Source organism: Cydia splendana, chromosome 14 (assembly GCF_910591565.1).
Source record: "Cydia splendana chromosome 14, ilCydSple1.2, whole genome shotgun sequence".
NCBI lineage: Eukaryota > Metazoa > Arthropoda > Insecta > Lepidoptera > Tortricidae > Cydia > Cydia splendana.
The window spans coordinates 8,138,815-8,156,589 of NC_085973.1; the positions used below are offsets into that span (position 1 = coordinate 8,138,815).

At 39.1% G+C, this 17,775-nt stretch overlaps 1 protein-coding gene across 4 annotated transcripts in view; it reads left to right on the plus strand.

Moving 5' to 3' along the window:
• The first annotated feature begins 410 nt into the window (after positions 1-410).
• The window catches only part of LOC134796706 (transmembrane protein 151B-like), an 82,836-nt gene continuing 65,471 nt past the window's right edge, over positions 411-17,775 (plus strand). For all 4 annotated transcript variants that reach the window (XM_063768879.1, XM_063768880.1, XM_063768881.1 and 1 more), the window contains exon 1: positions 411-1,048. In XM_063768879.1, the coding sequence (XP_063624949.1) occupies positions 998-1,048 (51 nt within the window). In that variant the 5' untranslated portion in view covers positions 411-997. The remainder of the gene's footprint in view (positions 1,049-17,775) is intronic.

The following is a 17,775-nucleotide window of genomic DNA, read 5'->3' on the forward strand; positions in this document are numbered from 1 at the left end:
TTCTAATATTCTATATACAACATTGATACAACTAAGATCTACCTAGTTAGCAAGCCCTTATTATATTGGACCAAATACCTACGTGTTGGACGAAATGCGAATTGAAATATCATTAGGACGAACTATGTATTGGACGTACAGCTAACAAATCTATACATGGCCAATATAGGGTCATTGCGCTAGTTTTCGTCTGGTGTCAGTTTCCCACCACTTGACGAAATTTGAAAATAAACCTTTATTGCTGCATAAATTTGGACTTATTGCAATCCCTAATATCTACATAAAAATTATATTTTGCAAGAAGCAAATTATAAATGAAATGTATTATTTGCTAATCCGTCAAGTGGACGGAAACTGACACGACGGTAAACTGACGCAATTACCCTAAACCTAATAGAATTCAGAGCGCAAGTTATAAAAGAAATTACTAAAACTCGCTTGTATTACGTAAAGGGCTCGACTACGTTTTATAGCCCTCAAAGCAGTCAACGGAGCGCGAGCATAGTTATACAACTCACTCGGAAAATACCCTAACGTATGACACTGTAATCCATTCCCCTGACAGATATCTTCCACAATGCAGGCAACGGTTCGGCTGCAGCGTGGAAACGTGGAAGCCTCCCCGTCGCCATGGTTACCAGACGCTGCAGTGCTTTCACAGCCCGCCCTTCGTCGCAGTGTGCGTCCGTGCCCCGTCCGCGCCGCACGGATTCTTCGAAATTCCAAATTCAACTTGTCATGTTCTTTTTTCGAAGTGGTATACTTTTTTAATTGTAATCAAAAAAGGTTGTCAATAACTTTTTGATGTTTTTTAAAGTGTTAGAATTTTATTGATCGTGGACCTAGGTCCGCAGGTTGTTGGCAACACGATGTGCGAGGGTCGCGTAACTTTGGACAGAGTTTGGATGCAGTTGGTGTGGTTTCAGTGATGGAGATTTGTGTGTTGTGTTTAAGCCATGAGGAAATGCTGTTTTGGAATACGGATCGACTTTAAGACATGACGGCGCAAGACCGAGGAAATATTTTCACGGACGACGACGAGGATTTGGTATGTATTTTATAAAAATATTTTTGAGATAACACACTTCACACACGTGTGAATAAAATACAAAGAAAACTTGGCCTTTTTCAGGGCGTGAGCATAAAAGGGCACTTGAAACTTTTGTAATAGGATGTTTCGTAGTTTGTTTAGAGGGGTGACAGAAATGGTGATCGATGGTTGTTTGTTGACTGAAAAGTTCCCAACTCGTGCGAAACGTTGGAGGCTATTTCGAGTTCCGTAATAAAAAGACACATACACTGAAACGAACTAAATACCTATGTACAATTGTAAAGTCTTACCTATTCTTTTGATAGAAGTGATAGAAGTGACAAGTCAAACGTCTATCGGCTTGATTCGGAAAATGAATTAGATTTCTACTAGACTTCAACAAGTTACGATACGGATAATTTAAAGATATTTGTAAGATAGATATGTCAAATTTGACGTTTCCGCGTATCTGGAGGTCCTCTTGAACGATTTCGACAAGTTATGACTTAGATATCCAAGTCACATCTAGTCGATATCTAATGTAGATCTAGTTGATCTCTAAATCGTCTCAAGATCTTGTGATTATCTCGAAATCCGAATAGGCCTGTATGTTTGCTACATATTTAATGGGAAATGATTACTGCTAGCTACGCCGTAGCAGACGTAGAGGGAATGATAATTTAATAATGCGGTTTATTTTTAGGAATCAATGTTGTTCTTGGTTTGATACATTTGAAATAAATGTTAGTAAATTCGTTTGACAAATTCGAATCACTCGTAGATTTTACTATTTTTCCAGACATTTAGGTTAAGTATAATTTAGTGTAGTTTAGATATAGTCAGACATACAGGCCTATTCGGATTTCACACACATTTCACAAGATTTCACAAGATCTTGAGACGATTTAGAGATCAACTAGATCTACATTAGATATCGACTAGATGTGACTTGGATATCTAAGTCATAACTTGTCGAAATCGTTCAAGAAGACCTCCAGAATCGCGGAAACGTCAAATTTGACATATCTATCTTACAAATATCTTTAAATTATCCGTATCGCAACTTGTTGAAGTCTAGTAGAAATCTAATTCATTTTCTGAATCGAGCCGTATGTTTGCTACATATTTAATGGGAAATGATTACAGCTAGCTACGCCGTAGCAGACGTAGAGGGAATGATAATTTAATAATGCGGTTTATTTTTCGGAATCAATGTTGGTCTTGATTTGATACATTTGAAATAAATGTCAGTATTCGTTTAACAAATTCGAATCACTCGTAGATTTTTTTTTTCACATTTAGGTTTAGTTTAGTTTAGCTATAGTAAGATTTAGTTGTTAGGTACCTATTGTTATAGAATATTTTATAAAATTTTATTCGCTGATATTACTATGTATTGACGTTGCACCTATATTAGGTAGGTAGTACTTACTTATACAGCAAGGAACCGACTCGGTATATAGCTTTATGCCAGAGGAGTCACTTTTCTTTACATACAATAATTACTTCCTTAAACAGTTAACGATCGCTTCCCCCTTTAAGTACGAAGACTAAAATTTACGCTTTGTGATGTAATACTTTTCCCTGTCCATTTATTTTTCAACCTGTACCTACCCTGCCTACATAATTGCAACCTGGCTATATCTATACATTAACCGTTAAATTATGCACCCTTACTAGACAGGTCGCAAAACAATGGCAGGGGTGGCCATTGCAAAAGCCTAAGCATTTTAAACCAATTAGTCCCATGTCCGTAACGTCTTAAATGCACATACTACGATTTGGTTCTGAGAGTCAGGAGTGTCAAACCGTATTCCCTAGGCGGGTGCGGAGCGGAACACGGAATAGTGGATAAAAATAAAAGGCATTTGGCGTCAGTGTCGTATCGAACAGCTTATGTAACACGTAACGCTGTCAATAAAGACAGACAGGTGAAGCCTAGTATTCGTTATACAGATAGGCGTGTACTCCGGCCAAAAGTATGGAAACAACGTAGTTTTCTTTAATAAATATCTCGTTTCTATTACGTATTATTGTATATTGTAAAAAAAAACTTACATTACTTAACTATTAAAAACTTACAACCTCAAAACATTAATAATATACCACGAGAATAGCATATCTGTGTATAATCTAATTACAACTTCATTTATTATTAGTCATTAAATATTATACTTACTGTTTAATATCGGCTTCATCTCATTAGAAATATTAAAGGGTCACGCAACAGACGAATAGGACCTAGTGCTATTTCCTACAAAACGTTTATATCAAGTTCTGTATTTCGTCAATAATGCATCCTTTCATGAATTCAAATTAACTTAGTTTAATTTTCACGAAGATGGGGCTTTCACTCGCATGTCCAGTTATCAAACAAGAGTATGTTGAAACAAGGGTGAACATAGCACATGTTCCGGAAAGGGTTGCAAGCGCAAATTAACGGTGCCCCGGGGACTGGATAGGGGAAATTTTTCCAGTTGGAATTTGGCTGGACTCGTGTTAGCAAATGTTTACCTGGCGGTTTTAATTAGGAAAAGGGATTAAATTTCTTAGTATGTCGGTGTCGCACTCAACTTTATTTACATTGTGTCGTTAGAATGCATGAAAAGTAACGCTATTTAGAATGTAGTAGTAGTTATCACTTTATTGTTAAAACATACACCCGATGATAATGATGTCGTCTGGGAACAAGTAATTTATCGTAGATCGGCGAAAGAAACGTTCGATAATACGACAATCATTGATGGTACAAGATTCATACTCCATATTCCATGAAGAATAGAAGAATTTATATTATCTCCAGCCTTCATAGATAACAGAACTAGCGACACAAAGCATACCAGAGCTCGTCTCAAGGACATGCACTTTATGTAATAAGCTACCAAGCGTCTTATGTAAGCGTTAATATGTTAGGGCGCGTATACACGGTGCCGTCTTCGCGCTGACACCGCACTGCCGCCGCACGGGCTCGTGTACACGGTACCGCCTCCGCGTCGACACCGCACCGCCGCCGCACCTCCGCGCTATGTTGTCGCAGTCGGATCGTATAATCCGCCGTATTACATTACGGCTAGCCGTTTTCAAAAACAGGGGCGTTTCGAAATGCGGCGGTTCAACGATTAGCCAGATTGAATGCGGCTGAATGAGAATCCACCGGAATGTATTCGGCGCTATGCGTTCTTCAACACGGCTAGCCGTAATGTAATACAGCGAGTCATTAGCCGCCGCTTTGACAGTTTTTAGTTCCCATTTTTAGGGTTCCGTACCCAAAGGGTAAAAAACGGGACCCTATCACTAAGACTCCGCTGTCCGTCCGTCCGTCCGTCTGTCACCAGGCTGTATCTCATGAACCGTGATAGTCAGATAGTTGAAATTTTCACAGATGATGTACGGAACCCTCGGTGGACGAGTCTGACTCGCACTTGTCCGGTTTTTTAACACTCGTGGCACTGCCTGACATAACAACAACAAACTATGAAAAACGCTGGGGTGTCCATCATCTGGAGTTCATCGGACTGTTTCTTTTCAAAAAACATTTCCTTTGCAACTTAACTAGACGGAGCCTATTTCTGAGCCGTTTGCCCTTCGGGCATCTCATCATCATCATCATCTCAGCCATAAGACGTCCACTGCTGAACATAGGCCTCCCCCTTGGACCTCCATACGTGCCGGTTGGAAGCGACCCGCATCCAGCGTCTTCCGGCGACCTTAACAAAATCGTCTGTCCATCTTGTGGGTGGACGTCCTACGCTGCGGGCGCTTCGGGCATCTGAAGCTACCTAACGAACCTAACCTACCTACCTATTGATTTAGTGAGGCATCCGTGAAAATATTACACTTTGGGGTAAAAAGCGTAGGTAGGTAAGTAGGTTAGGTTCGTTAGGTAGCTTCAGATGCCCGAAGGGCAAACCGCCCAGAAATAGGAGCCCCGCAAAGCGGGGCTCCGTCTATTTAAGCTGTGAAGGAAATGTTTTGGAAAAGAAACACATGTAGTGCGGTGGGACCATGGTAAAAATTAATTAAATTGCAAACATTGTCAAACTCCGGTTACGTAGGCGACCGAAAGAACTGGTCACTCTACAATCTAAATAGTAGTACGATGCGGCTAAACGTAGCCCGCCTTATTGAAGAACGTATCGCAATGACAATCCGGCTAATCGTCGAACCGCCGCATTTCAAAACGCCCCTGTTTTTGAAAACGGCTAGCCGTAATGTAATACGGCGGCTTATACGATCTGACTACGACATGTACACGAGACGCGTAAAGCGGCGGCGGCGGCGGTGCGGTGTCGGCGCGGAGGCGGCACCGTGTACACTGTACAGGCGCCCTTCACCGTGTACAGGCGCCCTTAGTCAACCGCAAATAATGTTGAAAGGAAATAGATACATTTTATTCATTTTCTTTCTATAATATTCTATTTATTATCTATTCCTTGATTACTACTCAAATAAAGCTAATTCATAAATAAAATAAACTTAAAAATATTTACGTAGTAGGACTTTCCTCATACGATTTCTCTTACCCGAGAAAAATAAAGTATGTTTTCACGCCACTGTTCGGAAATGTGGCAATAGATGGTCTAAAACCAAGCTGGAAAGTAGGCAATAGCTGTAGCACCTGAAGCACCACTACTACAATGTTTCATTGTTATCATCATCTGTCATTGGTGACGGTTTGCTACAGCAATGAGTATCATTTAAAACATAAAAATCAATAAAAGGTCTGTTTGGCGCAACTTTTTCCTTCAAAAATAAAATTAGGTTATTTATAGGACCAATTTCTTGTTAAAAAAAAAAAGAAATGTCAAAACCATTCAGTTCATTTTTTAACAATTATCCATTGAGTTCACGCTTAAGGCGTTTTTTACTTTTGTAGCTGTTTGTGTTTTTTTTTAGCAAAAACGCTTCTAAGTTTAGAGTCAGTTTGAAGCAAATAACAGAAAAACGCCTCTTAAAAGTGATAAAAAAAAGTAAAAAAGGCGGGATCTGAAAATACTTACTGAATTGGATAGTGTAAATTGTGTTTGACTAAAAATACAAGAAACACGTATCTACGCTCGCTATAAAAATGAGTTCTTCTGGTGAAGAAAATTATATTCTTACGCTGACGCCTACCGAAATTCAAGAGGCAGTGGCTAGTAATTTGCTACCAGAGAAATCGCGGGCTAGTACTTATAGTTGTTAGCGCCTCATTGGTGCTACCGTCGTGTCCCTACGTGCTGGCCGCTTGATCGCCTAATGAATTCGGAATTCGATTATTGACATTGACTAGATATATATGATTTTGTTCATTCTGTTGAAATTATTGATTTTTTACCAAAAGAAGAAATGTTATTTATTTTACAAAAAGCTTAATATATTAATAAAGAGATATGTTTAAATGAGTTGTATGTTCTCAAACATAATTGTGGTGACCCCGACGTGATCAAGTTCGCAATATTTCTATGAAGATTGCGCTGAGTTGAAATGAAGACTATCCTTCGGAGAATATCCCAATTTATCCAATAACGATTACCAGATGTTGTGAGTTTAAGCCGGTGAGAGCACGAATGGCTATTGCTGGTACCCATCAACTATTTATCAATCGCTATTAAAATATCGTAAGTAATTAATGGGTAATTCTACGAAGCGCGGGATTATTACTGTAAGTACCTCTATGTACCTAAATTTGCTTTAATGCGTATGCAAGTATAATTTACCAGTTTAAAATAATCTCGCACCCTCAAAATGGAGGAACTCAAACGACAAAGAGGAACAGTTCGGAGGGCTTTAACCCTATTCAAAAAATTCCTCACGCCGTTGTTAGATAAAAAGAATCTAACTCAAGTTCTTGTAAATGAATGCACCCTTAGGTTGTCTAAAATACAGGAGGCATTTAATCTTTTCAATGAAATTCAAACTAATATTGAATTACAGGATGATTCTCAGAGTGAGCTGGATGCTCGGGAGGCCACAGAAAATGAGTTTTATTGTGTAATGGCTCAGGCCCAAGAGGTAATTGCCGCCTTTAAGGAAAAAGACCATCAAGGGGACGAGTTCTTCAGCCAGAGCAGCCGTCAGCGCGGAGGAGCGAAGAATGTGAAACTCCCGCAGCTAAGACTTCCTCCCTTTGATGGAAAGACAGATAAGTGGCTAGAATTTAGAGACCTTTACCTGTCTTTAATACATGACAACGAGAACATTGATGACGTTTGTAAATTTCACTATCTCAAGTCATACCTTCAAGGCGATGCAAGCTTAGTTATTAATTCTGTGTCCGTCTCAGCTGAGAACTATCCTATCACTTGGTCTCTTTTACGCGAGCGATATGATAACAAGCGTTTGTTAATCAACCAGCATTTAAAGGGTTTGTTTAGCATAGAGCCTTTGTCGAAGGAAAGTGATGAGGGTTTACGCAAATTGATTGACCATTTGTCAAAAAATTTACAAGCACTCAAGTCTCTTGGTGAGGAGACCGATAAGTGGGATACCTTGGTTATCTATATGGCCTCGTCGAAACTTGACGTTAGTACCGCGCGAAAATGGGAAGAGTTTCGTAGTGACATAACTTCTCCATCATTACAGGAGTTTTATAAATTCCTTCGTAACAGAGCTGACGTTTTAGAAACGGTATCTAGTTCGAGGAACGATAAACGTCAAATTCAGACGGATTTAAATAAAAACGACAAACGTCAAAATGTTACTCGAACTAAATGCTTTGTTTCGTCAGGCCTGTCACCGGGATCTGCGACTACCGTGGTTATAAATGAGTGTCACTATTGTAAGCAGGATCATAGGCTAAGCGATTGTCCCAAATTTAATTCCTTATCGGTTGATGAGCGCTTCTTACAGGTGAGTCAGTGGAGGTTGTGCAAAAACTGTTTACGCCCCGGCCACACTGCTTATCAGTGTCGCACCAGTACTGCGTGTAGGGTTTGCAAAAAAAGGCACAACACCATATTGCATAAAGAAGTGATCAACCATCAGCAGCAAGGTGAAGAGGAAGCAGCTGCCAGACCTAGTAATAATATTTCAAATCCTCAAATGTCAGCAGCTCCTTCGCCTTCAAACGTAAGTCAAGACGCTAAGCCCCAAGCATGACTAGCACGGCCGCGCGCCGATCCGTGGGTCAAGTCGCTCTATATGTATAAAGACGCTAGCGGCGGCGCAAACTATAATGAGGTTTCTGATTCGGCTATCGTAACAAACTCGACTAACACGACTGTCACGTTGACAGCGGCAGACCGTCGTCATATTATTTTGGCTACAGCTCTAGTTGAGGTGACTATTCACGGAAACAAGTTTGTTTTGCGCGCGTTATTAGACAATGGTAGTCAGTCCTCATTTATAACTGAAAAGGCTAAACAAAAGATTGGTTGCAGTACAATTATTGTAAATCGCTCCATTTCGTGTCTTAATAAAATACCTTTGTTTATAAATGAATATTGTGATCTTAATTTACATTCACTCCAAACGTCATTTATAGCTGAAGTGAGGTGCTATATCATAGCTGAGATTACGGATGAGCTTCCTGCAGTCAATACAGGAATAAAAGTAGATATTCCTAACAATATTATCCTAGCTGATCCTAAGTTCCAGTCGCCGGCAGAAGTCGATCTCTTGCTTGGTTCCGATATATACTGGGACTTGATTGGGCAAAGAAAAATTAAGCTAGGTATAAGACAACCATATTTAGTAGAAACCGAGCTAGGTTGGATAGTGGCTGGCCCTACGGGGGGGAGGCCCAGGGACTCTACGAGTTCTCATACTATCCGCTGTAACTTTTCACAAGATATTAAAAACCAGTTGTCAAAATTTTGGGAACTGGAAGAGTTACCTAGTTCGAAACCTGTAATATCTTCAGATGATGCTTATTGTGAAAAACTCTTTAACGATACTACGCACCGTAATAGTGACGGAAGATATATCGTGAGTATCCCCTTTCGAGAATCGCCAGATGCTCTTGGTGATTCATACAAAATGGCAGAAAGGATACTCTATAGCATTGAAAGAAAAATCTCTAGGAATCCTAAACTTAAAAAAGGTTATTCTGATTTTATTAAGGAATATGAAGACCTTGGGCATTTGACTGAAGTCTCGAAAGCTGAAGAAGGTAGTCAGTTTCTTCCTCATCATGCTATTTTAAGAGAGCAAAGTGAAACTACCAAATTAAGAGTCGTGTTTCATGCGTCAGCAAAAACTACGTCAGGTAAGTCTTTAAATGACATACAGTATGTAGGACCCGTAGTGCAAGACGACTTGTTGTCTATTTTGTTAAGATTTAGGCAACATAAATACGTAGTTACAGCAGATGTAGAGAAAATGTACAGACAGATTCTAGTAGAGCCCAGCCAACGTAAATACCAGCAGATTCTTTGGAAAGACCCAGATACTAAAAAGATGCGTATACTACAATTAAATACAATTACATACGGTACTGCTTCAGCGCCTTTTTTAAGCACGCGATGTTTGCTGCAATTAGCGAAGGAATGCGACAATCAAACTATCGCCCAAATAATACAGCATGATTTCTACATGGACGATCTTTTGACTGGTGCGCAGACTGAAGCGGAGCTTGGCAACATATGCGAATCAGTTACCAATATATTAAACGGAGCTTGCTTACCTCTTCGTAAGTTTCATACGAACGCTCCTGATATTGTCAAAACCAGCCTAAGTACCATGATACCTAAGGATTTAGATTTAGCGGGCCAGTCGAGTGTTCTGGGTTTGAAATGGCAACCAGCACCCGATTGTTTACAATTTTCAGTGGAAATTGAATCCACACCGCCAGTAACTAAACGTACTATTTTGTCAAACTCGGCAAAAATATTTGATCCGCTCGGCTTACTAAGTGCGGTTACAATTACACCTAAAATCATTCTTCAGAGGTTGTGGTTATCAAAACTGGACTGGGATGATCCAGTTCCAGCTGATTTAGGTAAAAAATGGACAGATTTTGTAGACAAGCTCAAACATTTGACAAACATTAATATACCGAGATACGTTTTGTGTAGTCAACCTGTAAACAACTCTACACTCATTCTCAGATGCATCTCAGGATGCATATGCTGCATGCATTTATTTAACCTCCTCAGATGTTGACGGTACCATGCTTACACGTTTACTGTGCGCAAAAACAAAGGTTGCTCCCTTGAAGCCGACATCTATTCCACGTTTGGAACTTTTAGGCGCGTTACTGTCTGTTCGATTGACTGTTAAGGTTCAGAAATCGCTACGCTGTAATATTGAGCAAGTTTTCCACTGGACGGACTCAGCTGTCGTTCTAAGTTGGCTTCAAGCGGAACCTCGGAGTTTAAAAACGTTTGTAGCAAATCGGGTTGGTGAGATTCAAGAATTGTCTCAACATAGTACATGGAGGCACGTGCCAGGAGAGATGAACCCTGCTGATTTGGCATCAAGGGGGGTTGACCCTCAAAAGTTATGTACCGCCGATATTTGGTGGCAGGGTCCCTCTTTCCTTAATGACCATATGTCAAACTGGCCAAAACTGAATCCGCTTATCAGCGATACTAGTTGCATACCCGAAATGAAAACGTTTACTCTTATCGATAATATAGTAGATATAAACTACAGTGTCGTAGACTTTGAAAGATATTCGAAGCTGACGACTTTGCAAAGAGTCTTTGCATATGTGCAAAGATTTATCTACAATGTAAGAAATCCTGCGTCTAAACGTTGTGGTTATTTAACGACAGAGGAATTAAATTCATCTTTAAAATATCTGACAAAGCAATCTCAACTAGAGTCTTTCGGTGATGATCTTTGCACACTGCAAAAAGGTAAACCTTTACCTTTAAAGTCTCGAATACTTAAGCTTACACCATTTATAGATGAGGACGGACTACTACGTGTCGGTGGTCGTATTCAGAATTCTCCAGTCAGTTACACGCAAAAGCACCCCGCATTATTGGATGCTAAACACACATTCACGAAGCTGCTGTTTCAGCGTGAGCATAGTAGAACTTTGCATGGATCTGTTAAACTAATACTAAATAATCTACGCAATCAATTTTGGCCTATACGCGGGAGAGATTTAGCTAGGAGTACGGTTAATAAATGTAAAAAGTGTTGGATTATGAAAGCGAAAACTGTAAATCCTATAATGGGGAACTTACCTGAAACCAGAGTCACGCCAAGTCTGCCCTTTAAGGTTTGTGGAGTTGACTTTGCGGGACCCTTCTTGATTACAGATCGTAAGGGTCGAGGCTGTAAGATAACCAAGGCTTACTTAGCTCTTTTCGTTTGTTTTTCGACAAGGGCTTTACATTTAGAACTCGTCAGTAGTCTTTCCACTGACGCGTTTATTCAATGTCTCCGACGGTTTATATCTCGTCGTGGTTATCCATGCGAGATTCATTGCGATAACGGTTCAAATTTTGTGGGTGCGAGTAACGAACTTGCTTCCTTTCTGAAGTCTAGCAATAATTCTGTAGCTTCGTGGGGGGCTAATGAGGGTATAAAATTCGTGTTCTCGCCGGCTTATTCTCCACATTTCGGAGGGATATGGGAAGCCGGAGTCAAGTCAGCCAAATTCCATATGGCGCGGGTCCTAGGCAACACCCACATGACCTTTGAAGAACTGTCAACGCTTTTCAATCAAATTGAAGCCATCTTGAATTCTCGGCCGTTGACCTATTTATCGACCGATCCCAACGACCTGGAGCCATTAACGCCAGGTCATTTCCTGATCGGCCAATCATTGATGTCTTTACCTTCTCCGAACCTGTTGGACATCAACCCAAATCGGCTAAGCAGATATGAGCACATCGAGCAAATGCGGCAGCAATTTTGGAATCGCTGGCATAAGGAGTTTCTGGCCGAACTACAGGAACGGATTAAGTGGAAGGTCAACACACAACAACTTCAAGTTAACGACGTGGTTGTCGTTAAGGAGACAAACGTCCCTCCAATGAAATGGAGAATGGGACGAATAGTTAAGTTGTTCCCCGGACAAGACAACGTATCCAGAGTGGCGGATGTTAGCACGGCACGTGGCATAATACGAAGAGCAGTTCATCGTCTATGTCCACTACCCAAACCGGAAAAGGCTTTCTTCGTCCTCGAGGCTCTACCTCCTCGAGGGGGGGGAGTATGTTAGCGCCTCATTGGTGCTACCGTCGTGTCCCTACGTGCTGGCCGCTTGATCGCCTAATGAATTCGGAATTCGATTATTGACATTGACTAGATATATATGATTTTGTTCATTCTGTTGAAATTATTGATTTTTTACCAAAAGAAGAAATGTTATTTATTTTACAAAAAGCTTAATATATTAATAAAGAGATATGTTTAAATGAGTTGTATGTTCTCAAACAATAGTTATGTAAATGTTTTCTTATTTCCTCGCAGTAGTCGTGAAAAGCACTATGTAATGCCTCGGCCGGAAACGCTAAAGATGGACTCGTATTATTTGAAGGCCTCCACTAACGTGTCGGCCCTCAAACGCACTCGTCCATCTTTTAGCGGTTTTCCGTCCTCTCCTACAATGTACTATTCCCTTATCCCACCTGACCTTAGTGACCTTACACAATAAAGTAACCAAGTTTATTTATAGTGAAACTTGTAATTATTGACAGCGAAATTTAAGAAAGTAAAATTGTCATAAGCTTGATAAATGACAAACCAGCATTCTATTATAAAAACGGTATTTCGAAAAAACCTACCTACATACTTACTATTAGTTACTACCTTACAGTTGAAACTAAGCGACTCAACACAACCTAAAGCATCAAAATATGTCGAGTCTCCGTTTCAAAATAAAGGTGGTGTCGAGTATATAGGTATATATGCGGCTGTGTGTATACGATCAATTGAGATTGCCATATGCTGTTAATAATTGGTGCACACGGCTCCAATTGGCTCCAATCAGGCTTCAAACCACGAGTGTGGTCAACAAACTGTATTATAAATATGCTGATGTTGTTGTGAATATTCCAATTTAACAAAATTTAAATATTATTGCTTCCTGCACTTTAATGTATAATGCGCTGTTTTTAAATAAACTGAAGTTTTTCACTGATATACTTACAATGTTTTTTTGGAATGAACACTGAAGTAGGTATCATTATTACGTTGATATATAATTTATACAATAAGTATCTTATAACATAAATGAATGATGCATTATAATGAAATGTTGTCTTTATGTCATCAATCGTATAAGAATGGTTTTAGTATTAAATGATTAAAATAGGGAATTAATACAACAATTTTACAAGTACAACAATTTTGCACTTAAAGATGGTAAATAATTTAACGGCTACACGAAGTACAAGACGAAACTTGAGCGTACTTTAACGAAGCGAATCGTGCACATGTGTGAGTTCATGTACGATGTAGGTACGTGCAAACTCTATTACCAAGTAACAAAGTGGAACATAGTCCACATTCTGCACCTATAGGTACCAAATGTAAAGCACACAACAAATAAGGACCGTCAGTTCTAGATTTAAATCAATTGTATGCACCCTTTTCATTTACGCTCGGTTACATAAAATACACTAGGGCAAAAAATATCTCTTAAGTAAGATGAACGCATCGCGGTAACACAATTTCATGCCCTGTTACATTTGTTTCCAGTGGGCATTAAGGAAGAAAATCAAAGATTGTACATCCAATTTTTAAATAAAAATATTAGGACTAAGGGACAGGATGAAGTAATAGGTACAATTATTCAAGAGGGCCTGGGCAAGATGCCAATCGTTTGCGCCGTTGAAACGCTAATGTCTCTCCGTCGCACTAACATCGAAGAGTGATAGAGAGACATTACCGTTTCGTTCATTACGGCGCAAACAATTGTCATCTTGGCTAGGCGGTCAGGTAGTTTTGTCCCGCAAGAGTAATCATTATTAAATTATAATTTTATTTAAAGCTACTTTACTAACGAGTGACACTTTAGATATAGAGACCAGCACTGGTGTTCGGAATAGAAATAGTGAAGTGACAGCGGTTTGAGTAAAAATTTTATAATTTTGGTGTTTTTACGGATTATACGCGAGAAGGAGGAGAACCAAGTCTTACTTTTAGAAAAAAAGGGCATTTTATACATGGTATAGGGGATCACGTTAATCTCAATTAATATACAAACATATCTCAAATTAAATACCTATATTACAAATATAAAACAATACTACATTTATGCTGGCCACCACACCACACCACAATTCCGCATCATGCTTATACCTAGATAAAAAAATAATAGGATTCGTATAATGTAAATATATCTTTTCTTTTCTTCTAACTAGTGCTTCTTCAACTAGTGAAAGTTAGCAAACTACTCCGCATATTTCTCTCAGCCTTTTACGAGGCAGAAAAGCTCAGCGGCACTTCTGATTTTAGTTCATTCCCTGCTAATAAAGGTCTCATTTGAAATTCGGAACGCGCTAGCTTGCGTTACCGTTCAATTTTTTTACAATATATAGGTAAAGCCTGACCAGTATTACCCTCTTGACAATGATATTGAATATATGATCAATATCATTGTCAAGAGGGCGCTGTTATTCTCGTGTATAGGGTGACAGTTCTGTATTAGTTCCATTGAAATTCTGCAACATGGCGCGTGATCCTGGTCAGGCTATTTTGAAGTTTCCTGCAGCAATGCATTGTATTTTACTTTTATATTGGTTCATGTTATAAACAACCTAAGTTAAGAAGAAACATAAATAAAGAGAATAATAGCCGGCAGATCATGTCCATAACCGATTCATAACAAGAAACTACTATTTGAAGAAACCTCTATAACTGTCCATATTGCAATTTATAACAAAGAAATTAAGCGCAGTTGGGGCAGTTTTCACTTTTTCCGGTTCTAGTACCGCACTTATGCCACGAAACTTGATTGCAGTCTAATAACATTAAAACCCACATCTTATTTCATTTGCATCCTTATTGATAGCATAAAAAAGGAAAAGGTAACAGGGCCATTTTATTTAAAGTGGTCCCCTACACATTTTTTTCAAAATTGGGATTTATTGTGTTATTTCTACTCAGAATCACGAGCTCTTTCTATCCTAATAGGAGAAAAAAAGTGTCCCAAGGTTTTTTCCCCATTCCGTTACCATTTTTTCATAGACTTTGTATGGCGGTTTCGGAATGGAAAGATCGAAAAATGTATGGAAATCTTGGGACACTTTTTTTCTCGTATTAGGATCAAAAGAGCTCATGATTCTGAGTAGAAATAACATAAAAAATCCCAATTTAAAAAAAAGTGTAGGGGACAACTTTAAATAAAATGGCCCAACAACGCGGACCGGAGGGATAAGCGTGCACGCTCCCATTTACGTGCCACACTTCCTAGTGCCGTGCCGTTTCGCGAAACTCAAGGACCCAAGTTTTTGGAGCGCGTCCAAAACGAAATTACTCGTTACATAAGCTATCTGCAGTGGGTTTCAGTGGCGCTGTTGTTATTGTAATTAGGAATTTGATTTTGACCTTGACGTTTAGTGTTTTAATTTTATATCAAGAACTTTACCTGCCATTTAACGTTTTCCCTTAATCCTGTCTGAAGCTACAACAATCATCTGCAGTAGATACTGTGACAAAAATTCGCGATGAATGATAATAATTTATTTATTGACTTAAAATAAATATCTATGAATAGAAATTAAAAAGTATAACAGAGTATATTCGAGATAATCACAAGATCTTGAGACGATTTAGAGATCGACTAGATCTACATAGATGTGACTTGGATATCTCAGTCATATATTGTCGAAATCGTTCAAGAGGACCTCCAGAATCGCAGAAACGTCAAATTTGACATATCTATTTTACAAATATCTTTAAATTATCCGTATCGTAACTTGTTGAAATCTAGTAGATATCTAATTCATTTTACGAATCGAGTCGTAAGTATTCCCCAAACTTAGGAATTTTCAATTCTGTTTATATTATTATGCTTCCGCGATAATTTCCATGAACAATGTTTACAACCTTTTATACCGAACTGCTATGCGGGACACCTTTATGCTAATGGTATAATCAAGTAACCTAGAGCGAGCGCACCACGCGAGCACAATGGAGCATACATTGGTGAGCATACTGCTACGTGGTCGCACATACATATATCAATGTGTATACGAGACTTTACTATACGTCATACCTAACAATGGCACTATCCCAAACTGTTAATTGGTTTTGCGGTTTTATATAGCTGCGACCTCCTTTGTGTCCCAGCGTCCTGCATTGTATGCCAGGACTGCTGGCTCGACAATAGCATTTGTGAAAATAAAATTTAAAACAAAGAAAATGGCGGTTAACGAACCAACACGTTTTTTGCCATTGGCGAGAAGTCTCGGGCGCAAAAATTATCTTGTTGAAACTAATTCCACTACATAGGCACCTACTTAGTAATGAACTTTGTAGCAAGTATGTATGATGCAAGTTCCGAACAAATTCAGGCACAAAAAGTGTGCTCTTGCCGCGCAGGGAGTTGGAGTCAAACGAGGGTAGATACCCTAAAATTCCTCCACGGTAGTACTCAGATTGCATGTAGGATAGTTTGAAAGTTCAATTTCACCTGTAACAATTTTAGAAAATTTAAAATATTTGGGTCCACTAGCGGAAAACTGTGGAACAAGTTATCCATTCCAATATTATCCCCTGTTATTAAGGAGACTGAAAGATTCTTGAGTCCCTATTAGCTACCAACCAGCTAGTACTTAAAAACTGCCAAAGACTTGTTAAGTTTTACGTGTAGAATAATGCGTAGAAATAAGGTGGAAAGAAGTAGAAACGAATTGGAAAGATATTTAGCTAAATTCTTTGCAAAATCGTGACTCATATAAACTAGTAGTTCGCCCCGAACTAAAAACTCGCGGTTCGCTATAAACTATATAGTGTAGATTCATAGACATCTATTACATTTTCGACACGATTGAATAAAAAATGTTAAATTCAAGATGGCTGATACGCCTATTTCTTCGCGTACACACCACAATTGACCAGACAACGATCCACCTACCCTACCAATGTATCTAAACTATGGCCACTCATATTTTCTTGCAAAGGAGTTGACCAGAATAGCAAGACCCCTCACAAATAGCTTTTGCGCCTTCTATAGGCTCTTTTAGCTCCATAACCCCGTGAGCGAGCCTGCTCATAATTTAATGACTAAAATGTAATGCCCTCAACTACATGTTTACCTAATATAATTTAAATTAGAATACATTTACATAAGTTATTGCGTATCAAACTATCCTCTGATAGATCAGCTTAAAAACATCGAAATGCCGGGACGTGCCCCTAGCGAGCCGACTGTTTCAAGTCGAATGTAAGAACTTCACTTCGCTTTGCTCGCTCGTTCGAAAATGCTGTTTTCAGATTACCTTTGCATCATAAATAAAAAAAATTGTAGCACGCTTGTCAAAATATCGTTTTACGAACAAGCTCATGAATCACTTTACCCCATTACATGTTTTGATAATACGGCACGAAAGTTAATCAAAACCGGTACGCAAAAACACCTCTTTCGGGAGCGAATGTTCATAAATCTTGAAACAACGCTGCTTGGCTGGTTGGTGAAAACGTCAGATGTGTCATCGAAGTGTCTAGAACTTAAGCCGTTTTTATGGAACTCGGTGAAAAGCTACAATGATGCCAGATTCATGTTGCTTATAAAGCATAGGAGAGTCGAACGTTATGTCGACTCTCCTATGCTTTATAAGCTGTTAAGTCTGTTATCTCTAGATCTCTTTAAATTTTTCGTATTAGGAGGAGGGAAGAAAAATATGTGACACGTTCTT